Genomic DNA, 12,742 nt, shown 5'->3' on the forward strand with positions numbered 1-12,742 from the left:
CTGTGGACGTCCACTCCGTGAGGGGAGCCCCTGTGTTCCCCCTCCTGTCTGTGTAAATTGTCATGGTAGTCATTCTCCACGTTCACCAGATTGCCCAGTATATAAGAAGGAAAAAAAGATACAGGAGTATAAGTCCCTCGATCGTTTAACCTACACTGTAAGAAATATGCAAGACTCCACCCTGTGTCCATGACATCTAGTTACGGCGTGGTTACATCTTCACCCCTTCCTCCCCCCCATCCCGGGCCCCCCCACCCCTGTGGCTCCCACACCTTCTCCCATGGGTGCTGCTCCCCCTCCCCAGCCGGAGAAGTGTCCCACTACTTCGGCGTCTGTCGGTCGAGTGCGCCTCTCCCGGGATGCCCCTTCCCGGCACCTTCCAGGCCAAAGGTCTGCTGCCACGCGACGACTGCGAGAGCTGCGGTGTGTCGGCCCCCAGGTCGCCCGGTCTCTTTCTGTTCCTGATCTTGCTGCAGCTGGCTCCTTTATGCCACACAGCCCTCCTCGATCTCAGCCTGAACGGAAGAAGAAACAGAAGTCCCGGGACAAAGAGCCTCTGGTGTCACCGGAGGTCCCTTCCCCGACTTCACAACCGGATTCTGACCTGTCGTTCATGGATGTCGCCCCCTCCTTGTCGGTGACGGGTGGGGACCCGGCGGTATGACTGGCTTTACAGTGTTCAGCCCCCATTTAAACCCTCGTTCTGTGGTTCTCCGATGGAATTGTAATGGATACTATCGCCACCTTCCGGAATTGAAATCCCTTCTTTCGTCCTACTCTGCAGCTTGTGTGGTTCTCCAGGAATCTCATTTTACTGATGCTCACTCACCGACCCTCCGTGGGTTCCGTGTTTTCTGTCGAAATTGGGTCGGACCCCTGCGGGCTTCTGGTGGTGTTTCTACGTTGGTCTGTACAGACATTGCTAGCACGTGGATTCCTCTTCAAACTACATTGGAAGCGGTTGCTGTTCGGGTCCACTTCGACTCTGCAATCACAGTTTGCAATCTTTATCTCCCTCCTGACAGGACTCTTACACTTGCTACCTTAACCGCCCTTCTTCAGCAACTCCCTCCTCCCTTCCTCCTCCTCGGGGATTTTAATGCTCATCATCCTTTGTGGGGCAGTACCTTTCCATCTAGACGAGGTCTTCTTATAGACCGATTTATTGCAGACCACGACCTGTGCCTTCTTAATGATGGCTCCCCTACTCATTTCAGTGCCAGTCATGGTACCTTTTCTGCCGTTGATCTTTCTCTTTCTTCTCCCTCTCTCCTCCCTTCATTACACTGGTCGCCACACGACGACCTTTGTGATAGTGACCATTTCCCATTGATTATAACGCTCCCTTCCCGCTCCCCGATGGACAGGTTGCCTCGTTGGTCTTTCTAACGTGCCGATTGGCCTCTATACACTGCACAGATCGCGTTTTCTCCCTCTTTGTCGGGTTGTATTGATGACGTCCTACGTGACGTGTCTGATGCGATTGTTCGTGCTGCTAGCCTTGCTGTCCCATGCTCATCTGGACTATTTCGTCGCCGGCAAGTCCCGTGGTGGAGTACGGCTATTGCCACTGCCATCCGTGATCGCCGTTGTGCTTTGCAACACTTCAAGAGGCACCCATCCGTAGCCAGCCTTACTACCTTTAAACGCCTTCGCGCTAAAGCCCGTTATTTAATCAAACAGAGCAAGCGGATATGTTGGGAACGATTCGTTTCTTCCCTTGGTTCTACTGTCCCTCTGTCACAGGTATGGGCTACACTTCGCTCTCTCCAAGGTTGCCATCGGCAATTCACCCTCGCCGGCCTTCATCTCCCGGATGGCATTTGTACGGACCCATTAGTTCTTGCAGAACATCTAGCGACCCATTTTGCAGTGGCATCAGTGTCAGCCTCCTATCCAGCTGCTTTCCTTCATCAAAAACAGCGGGCTGAAGCTTCCACCTTATGTTTCACCCCTTGTGAGTCAGAATCTTACAACGAACCTTTTACTGAATGGGAATTTCTTTCTGCTCTATCTTCTTCTCATGATACGGCCCCTGGCCCGGATTCCATTCATAACCAACTGCTTCAACATCTCAGTGCTCCACAACGGCAACATCTTCTTCGGGTGTTTAACCGTATCTGGCTCCAGGGTGCCTTCCCTTCTCAGTGGAGGGATAGCATTGTGGTTCCTGTCCTTAAGCCTGGTCAGAACCCCCTATCTGTTGACAGCTATCGGCCAATTAGTTTGACCAATGTTGTTTGTAAGTTACTTGAACGGATGGTTGCCCGTCAGCTCAATTGGGTCCTCGAATCTGGGGATCTATTGTCCCCTTACCAGTGTGGCTTTCGAGAGGGACGGTCTCCAATCGATCATTTACTGCGCTTGGAATCCGCAGTCCGGCAGGCTTTTTCCCAGCGTCGCCATTTGGTTGCAGTGTTTTTTGACCTTCACAAGGCCTATGACACGGCCTGGCGCCATCATATCTTACTTACTCTTCATCAGTGGGGTCTTCGGGGCCCACTCCCGATTTTTATCCGCCAGTTCCTGCCCCATCGGTCATTCAGAGTCCGAGTTGGTACTGCTTTTAGTTCTCCACGGACCCAGGAGACGGGCATCCCACAGGGTTCTGTCTCGAGTGTCCTTCTTTTCCTCATTGCTATCGATGGACTTGTGGCCTCTGTCGGTCCCTTGGTCGCCCCTGCCCTGTATGTGGATGATTTCTGCATTTGGGTTAGTTCCTCCTCGATGGCATCTGCAGAACGGCAGCTCCAGGTAGCTATACGGCGTGCCTCTGCATGGACCCTCTCACACGGGTTTCAGTTTTCTCCTTTAAAATCGCGAGTGGTCCACTTCTGTCGCCGTACTACGATCCACCCTGATCCAGAGCTCTATCTCGCTGCACAAAGATTGCCTGTGGTCCCACAGTTTCGTTTCTTGGGTCTTCTTTTCGACAACAAGCTCACTTGGCTGCCCCATATCAGACTCCTGAAGGTAGGATGTTTCCGTAAACTCAATGTCCTTCGCTTCCTTGCCCACTTGTCTTGGGGTGCAGACCGTTCCCTCCTCTTCCGTCTTTATCGTGCTCTAGTTTTGTCTTGCTTGGACTGTGGTTGTCAAGTTTATGGTTCGGCTGCTCCTTCCACACTGCACTTGCTGGATCCAGTCCACCATCGTGGTATCCGTTTGGCCACCGGTGCCTTCCCTACTAGCCCTGTTGATAGTGTCCTGGTTGAAGCTGGGATCCCCCCCCCCCCCCCCCCTTTCTGTTCGGCGGTCCCAGCTTCTGGTGTCTTATGCTCTCAGTCTCCGTTCCTCTCCCACTCATCCTTCCTATTCTATCCTGTTCCCAGACCATGGACGTCACCCACCCGACTCCCGCCCTCGGGCGGGTTTACCTGTTGGGCTGCGCCTTGCGTCTCTTTGCCGTGATTTTCAGCTTCCTTCTTTGTCCTGTCTTCCTCGCTCCCTCCCCTCTACCCCTCCTTGGTTAGTTCCTCGGCCTCGAATTCGGATGGATCTCCGGCGAGGACCGAAAGATTCCATTCCCCCCGGTGGTGATCCGTTCCTTTTTCCGCCTAATTTTGTGGGAGTTTTGGGATGCTGTTGTTTTCTACACTGATGGCTCTAAATCAGCTGATCATGTGGGGTATGCCCTCACGTCCTCTGTCGGAACTGAAAATCATCTGCTGCCACCTACATGTGGGGTGTTTGCTGCGGAATTGATGGCAATTTCCCAGGCCCTTACCTTTATTAAACAGTCCCAACACAACCGCGTTTTGTTATGTACGGACTCGATGAGTGGCCTTCTTGCTATTGACCGGTGTTTTTCGCGCCATCCCTCGGTCTCTGCCATCTGTGACCATCTCGCTGATATTCACCGTGCTGGTTATTCCATTGACTTCCTTTGGGTCCCTGGCCATGTGGGTATTTTTCTGTAACCCCCCCTGCAGCGGATTTACGGCTTCACATCAAATCCCTCTTTACACAGTCATGGGCCGCTTCTTGGGAGGCTACTCCCCTGTCTAATAAACTTCGTGCAATTAAGGTGACACCAGGCCCGTGGCGTTCTTCCTACGCCTCTCCCGAAACGACTCGACCACACTGTGTCGTCTCCGCATTGGCCATACCAGGCTGACCCGTGGTTTTCTTTTGCGTGATGAGCCACCCCCACGATGTGGTTGTGGAGCCTTCCAGTCGGTAGCCCACATTTTGGTTGAATGCCCCCTTCTTTTGGCTCTGCGTGCTAAGTATAGGCTCCCCAACACTTTACCTTTGATGTTGGCTGACGATTCCCAGATGGTCTCTCTGGTTCTCGGTTTCCTCCGGGAAAGTGGTTTTTATTCTCAGTTTTAAGGTTTTTAATCTCTCTCTGGTGTTGGGGCAGGGCGGTGAGTGTTTGGGTGTCTCCCACTGTAAGCAGTGTTCGGAGATTCCCGATTCCCCTCCCTGACCGAAATCCTCTTTTCTTCCCCTTTTACTCTGTTTTTACCCCTTTTTTAAGGCTTGGTTAATCTTTCTGTTTCCATACGCCCTTTCTACATTCTAGTAGTTGTACGTTTTACATCACAGGTGGTCTTGCCTATGCTGCTTCAGCATAGTGTTGGGTCTCTTGCCGACTTCCCTCATTTTGCTTTTACCAATGACAACTTGACTGTCCTTTTCCGTTTTTACCTCTTTCCGTTTTATTTTTCTGACTTTACTGCGAAGTCCCATTAGCGCAATGGAGCCTATTTGAAACAAGGGACTGATGACCTTGCTGTTTGGTCCCTTCAACCTCAAACAACCGACCAACCGACCACTGACCTCTGTGACTTCAGATGCCGGCTGATGGCGACCCAGGCTCGTGACGGGGTAGCAGAAGTGTGTAAGCGGAGCAGACACAGGCGGGGGAAGATGTGCGCTGCAAATGGGGAAATAGATTGAGATAAGGGACTTTCACTAGGGGCGGATTATTATTACTCAGTGCCTGTGAACGAGCGAAGCTGGTCAAATGTTCACGTGTCAAAAGAACACAATGCTGGTGCACACACAGTTGTTTCGCAGCACGAGCGAGGTCGACGGTTGTCTCCACAGACACTGTCGTCGAGGTGAAAGACCTCAAAATGTGCAGTGCGCCACGGATGCGGGCTTACGGGAGCAGTGTCGTGCTACGGGAGACATTTACCTCCGCTTGTGTGGGCCTGTGGTACTAATGGGAGACAAGTCGACATTTGTGAACTGCCGCATCCCTTTACGCTCGGTGTCTTTCCTGACAGTGACTTCATCTTTCAGCAGTATAATTGTCCGTGCCTCGGAGCCAGATCCCTGCTGCAGTGCTCTGTGTAGCATTATAGTGAACTCACGTCGATGCCTCTGTGATCAAATTCGCCCGATGTAAATCTTACGGAACCTGTCTAGGTCACTATCGGGCACCGTCACTGTGTACGCAAATCGCCGGCCTGTTATTTGCACCAATTACACGACCGGTGCATAGACGTCTAATGCCACATTCTTCTCCTCCTACTCCGTCTGAACGGGCCTCGGAAGGCCCAGCGGTGCCGACCGACCGCCACGTCATCCTCTACCGACGGGCGTCGCTGGATGCGGATACGGAGGGGCAGTGGTCAGCGCGCTGCTCTCCCGGCCGTTATCAGATTTCGTGAGCAGAGATGCCACCTCTCAGTCGAGTAGTTCCTCAGTCGGCTTCACAGGGACCGAGTGCTTCCAGCTTGCCAGCAACGCTCTGCAGACCCGAACGGTCACCCGACCGAGTGCCGGGTCAGCCCGACAGTGCTCAAGTTAGGTGATCTGGCAGGGACCGGAGCTACCATTACAGTGAGGCTGTCGGCTATCCGATGGCACTTACCTCTACAAACCTGCCGACAAACTGTCGGGTCCCCGATACCCAGAATCGGTGATCAGTTTCGTTCCGAAGACGGACGTACGAGCTAATAAGCAGGTGGTCGTAGTGTTTATTTCGTCACTGTATGGGGTCATATTCTGGGGTAATTTGACAGCAGCTAAATGAGTTTTCAGAATACAAAAAAGACAATTAAAATCATAAAGCATGTAAACCTAGAAACTCCTTAAGCCCCTGTTTGAGTTTAGGTATTCTCCTTTACCGTGTATTTAAATTATGGAGACTCTCCTTTTTTATAACTTACATAATGGGCAAGTAATAGCAGACTGTTTAAGGGGGGTAGGACGTCAAACGGGCCGACTTGGAGCAGGACATCACCACAGGACATTTTAATTTCTACTGTCTATACTTTTACAAATAAATTCATAAAACTTTGTCACCACGACCAGGAAGGATTGCGGACTCACACTCGTCGCAGTGGGAGTTCAAAAACATAGCAAAATAGCTTTTTGTACATGTGAAATTTCATCATTTTTTTCACTTTTTACTGGCTGCATTTGCTGCTATAGGTACACAGGTTTTCATCAGAAATGGAATGGTACACAGGTTTTCATCAGACGTGTTGTGACAGATGCCTACCAATGTTTGACATTTGGCAGAACAGAAGAGAATAACATCACGTCAGTCCTTTTTGGATGCATTTGGTAATAATGTCGTGTCGTCACACTTCACATTTCCACATTTACCACACACCCGTCGGAAAGACCCGAATGCCACACAAATCCCTCACCTACGTGTCAGTGCTTAAATACCCGCAAAGGGGTCACACTACACTGCATATGTAACTAACTTCTAGAGTTTCATACACCAGTAACTATGGTTTTATGCTGTACAAAAGTCATCGAAGAATCTCTCTTTCTTAGGAAGAAAAGTGTACCTATAGCAACAAATGCAGCCAGTAGTAAGTGGAAAAAATGATGATATTTTCAAAAAAAAAAAAAAAAAAAAAAAAAAATGTGTTTTGTTACGTTTTTGAGCTTCCACTGCTATGAGTATGAATCCTAAATCCTTCCTGGTCATGCTGTTTTATGAATTTATTTGCTCCAAGTCAGCCCATTTGACGTCCTACCCCCCTTAAACAGTCACAGTCCCCACCGTGACGTTGTTGTCGTTGTGATGTTCAGTCTGAAGACTTCCACTATGCCCGTATAAGGCTCTGAATCTCCGAAATCCTATTGCAGTCTACATAATTTTGAACCCGCTTACTGAATTCGTCTCTTTAATGGCATAAATGGTATCAAAAATAAATAAATTTTGGCAGTAAATATCAAATGGAAACAAAAACAAAAAAAGACAAGAAAAGCAACTGAAGTGGGGAAAAAGTGTGCAATATGGGAGTAGACGAGTGTATCTACTTTCAGAATGGTAGAGCCCGCACAATCAGGTGTTCTCTGAAACTGACGAGGTACGGTCGTGTGATGTCAGTTTTGCGTTCTGAAACGTCAGTGCAGCCGGGTGTTTCACTAGCGCGAGACTCCCCTGAAACGGCAGTACTGGCACACTGTGAAGAGTAGACCCAAAGTATGCCAAGAAAGCCTGTGTATCAAGTTTTAAGATGCACCTTTAAATGACGAGAATCGCAGTGTACAACTACTCCCTAAGTACTGTTTCCGTACGGTTTGAGAGGACGCGATTAGACTAATTAGAGTGTGTACGGAGGCATCGGAACGGTCACTCTACCTGCACTTCGTAGGTAAACGGAATGGGAAGAAGCACTGGTGATCGGTGCAGTGGGAAATACCAGCTGCAGTGCAGTTTACGTTGATTGTCAGCATATGGATGTAGATGACACAAAGCCTTAATTAATGCTTCAACAAAATTTGGTTCATAATTAATTTTTTGTTTGAAACTTCCCGGCAGATTAAAACTGTGCGCCGGACTGAGACTCGAACTCTAGACATTTGCCTTTCGCGAGCAAGTGCCCTACTGACTGAGCTACCCGAGCACGACTCACGCCTCGTCCTCACTGCTTTAATTCTGCCAGTATCTCGTCTCCTACCTGCCAAACTTCACAGAAACTCTCCTGCGAACCTTGCAGAACTGACACTCCTGGAAGAAAAGATATTGCGAAGACACAGCTTAGCCACAGCCTGGGGGATGTTTCTAAAATGAAATTTTCACTCTACAACTTAGTGTGCACTGATATGAAACTTCCCGGCAGGTTAATACTGTGTGCCTTTGGCAAATGTCCCGAGTTCGAGTCTCGGTCCGGCACACAGTTTTAACCTGCCAGGAAGTTTCATATCGGCGTACACTCCACTGTAGAGTGAAAATTTCATTTTAATAATTTTTTTATTTGTTTTCAGTTCTCATACTCATTGAATCCCTGTGCCACAGTACTGTAGCGTGCTGCTGGTGAAGGCGAAACAAAATAGCACAGCCTGTCAATTGTCAGATGTAGAAGTACTTAGTGTGCCCCAAGGAACCTTTGCTTTCCATGTTACCTATTAATGACTTTACAGGCAATATTAATAGTAACCTCACACTTTCTGCAGATGTCGCAGTTATCTATAATCAAATACTGTCTGAAAGAAGCTGCACAAATATTCAGTCAGATCTCAATAAGATTTCAAAGTGGTACAAAGGTTGACAGCTTAATTTAAATGTACAAAAATGTAAAATTATGCATTGACAAATTGAAAATATGTAGTTTCCTACGACTATAAGATCAGTGAGTTGCTGTCGGAATCGGCAAACTTGTACAAATACCTGTGTGAAACACTTTGTAGGGTTATGAAATGGAGTGATCACAAAGGCTCATTTGTGGGTAAAGCAGGTGGTAGACTTCGGTTTGCTGGTAGATCACTGGGGAAGTGCAATCAGTCTGCTAAAGAGATTGCTTACAAATCACTTGTGCGACCCACCCAAGAATAGTGCTAAAGTGTGTGGCACCCGGTACCATCTAGGAATAACATGGTATATTTAACATATACAATTGTCTCAGGTTTGCTCTAGGAATGTAAAACACCTTACGTATCTCTCGCATAGGGATCACGAGGATAAGATTAGAATAATTACGCATGCTCAGAGACATTCAAACAATGATTCTTCCTGCACTCCATATGTGATGGAACGGGAAGAAATCCTAATAAGAGACAATGGGACATACCCTCTGCCATGCACCTCACTGTGGTTTGCAGAGTATGGATGTAGGTGAAATGGAGTTTCGTGTGGTGGTTCATTTTTGGCAGCAGGGTAAATGTTGGAGATGATGCAGGCCAATCCATATGACTTTTTGTTATCAAGGATATCAATGTGTACAAAAACTGCAGAAAGTGCATGACAAAATATCTATAATTGCAAACAAACAAAAAATAGCTTACTTAATTTTATTTTAGAGAGGTGATAATTAAACCTTTGCCTACGCTCGTACGTTGCTATTAGGCCTGGCTTTGTGGATACTGCAGCTGTGAATAGAAGTAAGAGGCATGTGCAGAAAATAACTGTACTAGATTTTTTATACATTTTAGAAGCAGTGTATTTGAAAAAAATCAGAGTGTTGTGGATACAGTTATAGGCTATTTTTCCATATAACCACCATCTCGTTCAAAGCATGTGGTGAGCCATGACACGACCTTCTTTATACCCTCCTAGAAGAACTCTCCTGCCTGCTTCTGCCCCCACTTCAGAACAACTTTCTCCACTTTGTCACTGGCTGAAAATTTAATTCCACTTTTGTCTGACTTCAGGGAGGTGAAGAGATGACAATCTGTAGGTGCCACCAAATCTGGGTAATGTGAGGGGGGGGGGGGCTTCATACATCCGAACCAAGTGAGTCAAACAGCACCTCGTTATGCAGTGCGAGGACTTAAGCTGTTGTGCAACGAGCACACTCCTCTTGTCAGTATTTCCCTCTTTTTGTTTTGAATGCTCCTTTTGAGAATTTTAGAATCTCATAAAATCGTTGTGCATTGATGGTCTCATCCCGAGACAGAAATTTAACCAATATGGCGCCTCTTGACCCCAAAACTCTGAGACTATGGTTTGTTTGTCTGATATTGTGGTTTCAAATTTTTAGGCACATGGGTTTGTCCCAAGCAAGGAAGGAGCCACCCAAGTTTCATATCGAGTCTCGATAGAGCCCAGAAAATTGTCTTCCAATTGGAGTCGCTCGAGAAACTCGTGGGTGCTATTCGCCCAATTTTTCTCGTGCTGCTCTGTCAGCTGTTTCGGGACCAATCTCGCACACAGATTCCCAGTAGCACTGCGATTCCGAGAGTATCGCATCTGAGGGAGTTCTGAGGAGTTATGGGAACGTCGCAGAAATTTTTCCCTGTCATTTGGCAGTCTTCACGAACTGTTTCCTCAATTATTTGTGAAAACTCATTTGTCAACCTGGGAAGTCTTCCACTCTCGTCACAAACATTTGTTGTCTGTCCATAAACTCCCTAAACCACTTTAACACACTAGCTGTGTTCATAATACCTTCAATGTAAACTGTTTACCGTCTGGTTTTTATTCTTTCCGGGAGTAGGAAACAGATTACAGCATGCAGGAAGATTTGTTAGTGTCATCTTTCACGCATCTGGACATTACGACGTGAGTTTACGTAGTATCGTGTTCCTGTGATGCTCACTCTGGTCAGGAGATCCCCCTCTACCACACAGTGTTGCCTACCCTAAAAACGTAAAAAAAAAGCCGACTACGGTCGCAGTACATTTACTTTCTGTCTCTTATATACTTTCTAAGCGTCATTAGAAACAGTTCGTACGAGGTATTTTTCTCATCTCGACACGTTACAGCCGTGTTACACATCGAATACACATTTAAGCTCCGCATTGCCGGAAACGTTTCAGGGTGACCTGGTACGCGAGCTGAAGGCTTCGGGCGCCCCGGAGCTCGACGTGAAGAAGGCGGTGGCGGAGCTGAAGGTGCGCAAGAAGGTGCTGGAGGACCGCGAGCTGGCACTGTCAGCGCCGGCGGCCGGCGAGGGCGGCGCCACGTTCGACCGCGCGCGCATGGAGGACCTGCTCAAGAGGCGCTTCTTCCTCGACCAGTCGTTCGCCATCTACGGTGGTAAGTCCAGTTCGTGAGCACCGTGTGAAGCGTATTAAAGTATCACACCTCCGTCTTTCCCGTAGAGACTCTATTAGGTGGAGACGTGTGGCAGATTCGTGTGCAGTCGTGAACTTTTCCGTGCGGGCAGAGAGTGTCTGCAGCTGGCAGAGAGTCCGGCCGATTGTCAGATCCCGGCAAGTTGTAGAAAATGTAACAAATCGAGCAGCAGTAATGCGTCGAATCCGAGGTAGAAAATTACACAATAAAAACAGTTGTGTCAGTCATTCGACCACAGCTTTATCCGTTCTCAAATTCTGTCACTTTTGTACAGGGCGAGGAAAATGCCGGTGATGACACGGAGTGTTACGTCACGTGCTCGGTGTGATATCTACAAAATCGTGAGGGATCGATATCCACTTCACCCGTTCCTCAGAGTTTAAGTGACGCGTGTACCAGAACACGAGCACGAGCGTCGACGATCTAGTCGGTGTGTACGTGGTTGCAATCTGATCGCTGCGTACGTAATTACTTTCGCACGTCTTGACAGACACCTGTGCCCGGACATCTGTCAGTTCGGAGACACCGAGCCCTATTCCTCTTCGGAGCGGTCCTCTTGTCGGTGCTCGCGATTCGCACAGTGCTCCTGCCTCTGTCGGAAAAACTTCTACAATCCGTCTTTCGGTCGGTGATCGGCCGGGTGACAGATTCTGCACAGTGTCCAGTCCCGACTCCAACTGCTTTCCTTTTAGGGGCACTTTCAGCTCGGGGAAATTGTAAAAATCCACGTAGGGCCGCTTCGGTGAGGGAGGGAGGGTTACTAGCCACACGAATGTTTTGTTAAGCGAGTGAAGTGTCAATCGTAAGTACAGAATGGGCAGAGAGGGAAAACGTTCGCAAGATTCGACAGGCTATCGGGGACGGTCCCCTCGGCGACTCCGGGATAGGGGACCGGTACGACTGCTTCGGAGATGTCTGCACGCCGGCGGACGGCGAACCTCGTCCAGCTGTGCCCCGAGTGAGCAGAAATAACTGTGCCGTCGAGTGAGTGCAGGTGTCGGGCGGGTGAGCGTCAAATCGGTGCCTTCCGTTTCGACTGACAATCTGTTTGCGAGGCGAGGGTCTGCAGAATTTATACCGAAACTGCTGACGGTGGATCGCAAGTGACACTGTGGGAATCGAACACCGCGTGCCGGACGGTGCGAACGGTAACCTCGACTTGCCGAGCGTTGTGATCGCGGGCAGTGAAACCTCAGTTTGTAGATACGATCTGGGAACTGAGATGCAAAGTAGATGCACCCGACATACTCGGTGACAAAAAATGTACGACAAGTCCGTAGCGTTATCGGAGCAACGTCGGCCGTTCTCTCTGACCCTCGTGGGTTTGGAAATCACTAGTACATGCCACGAGGCCAAACTGTCGGAGAGGAATCCTACTGGCACACTCTCTGCTGACTTCCTAGTGCTGTGTGCTGCAAATGACCGGATGTGTGGGCAGCAGAAACTTGCCAGCACCATTACAGTAACACACCTACCCATTCTGCACGTGCGATTAATACTTCATTTGCTTAACGTAACATTTGTGTGATTAGTCACACTACCTGCTCCCACGCCCACCTGCCCATCTGGCCCCCTGAGCTGAAAATGCCCCTGAAGGAAGCACAATTTGAGTCAGAAGAAGACACCGTGCAGAATCTCTCACCCTGGCCGATCACCTGACCGAAAGACACATTACAGAAGTTTTTCTGACAACGGCGGGAGCACTGGGAGAAGTTTGGGCATTACGGAGATGACTACTTTGAAAGGTATTAAGGGTTCTGTAGCTCCAAATAAAGAAATGTCCAGACGTGTCTGTCTGAGGAGACG

At 48.8% G+C, this 12,742-nt stretch overlaps 1 protein-coding gene across 1 annotated transcript in view; it reads left to right on the forward strand.

Annotated features, from left to right (window-relative positions):
- The window catches only part of LOC126108915 (glycine--tRNA ligase), a 171,028-nt gene that overhangs the window by 15,179 nt on the left and 143,107 nt on the right, over positions 1-12,742 (forward strand). The window contains exon 2 of the mRNA XM_049914277.1: positions 10,678-10,897. Coding sequence (XP_049770234.1) covers positions 10,678-10,897 — 220 coding nt within the window. The remainder of the gene's footprint in view (positions 1-10,677; positions 10,898-12,742) is intronic.

This window comes from Schistocerca cancellata, chromosome 11 (assembly GCF_023864275.1).
Source record: "Schistocerca cancellata isolate TAMUIC-IGC-003103 chromosome 11, iqSchCanc2.1, whole genome shotgun sequence".
Taxonomy (NCBI): domain Eukaryota; kingdom Metazoa; phylum Arthropoda; class Insecta; order Orthoptera; family Acrididae; genus Schistocerca; species Schistocerca cancellata.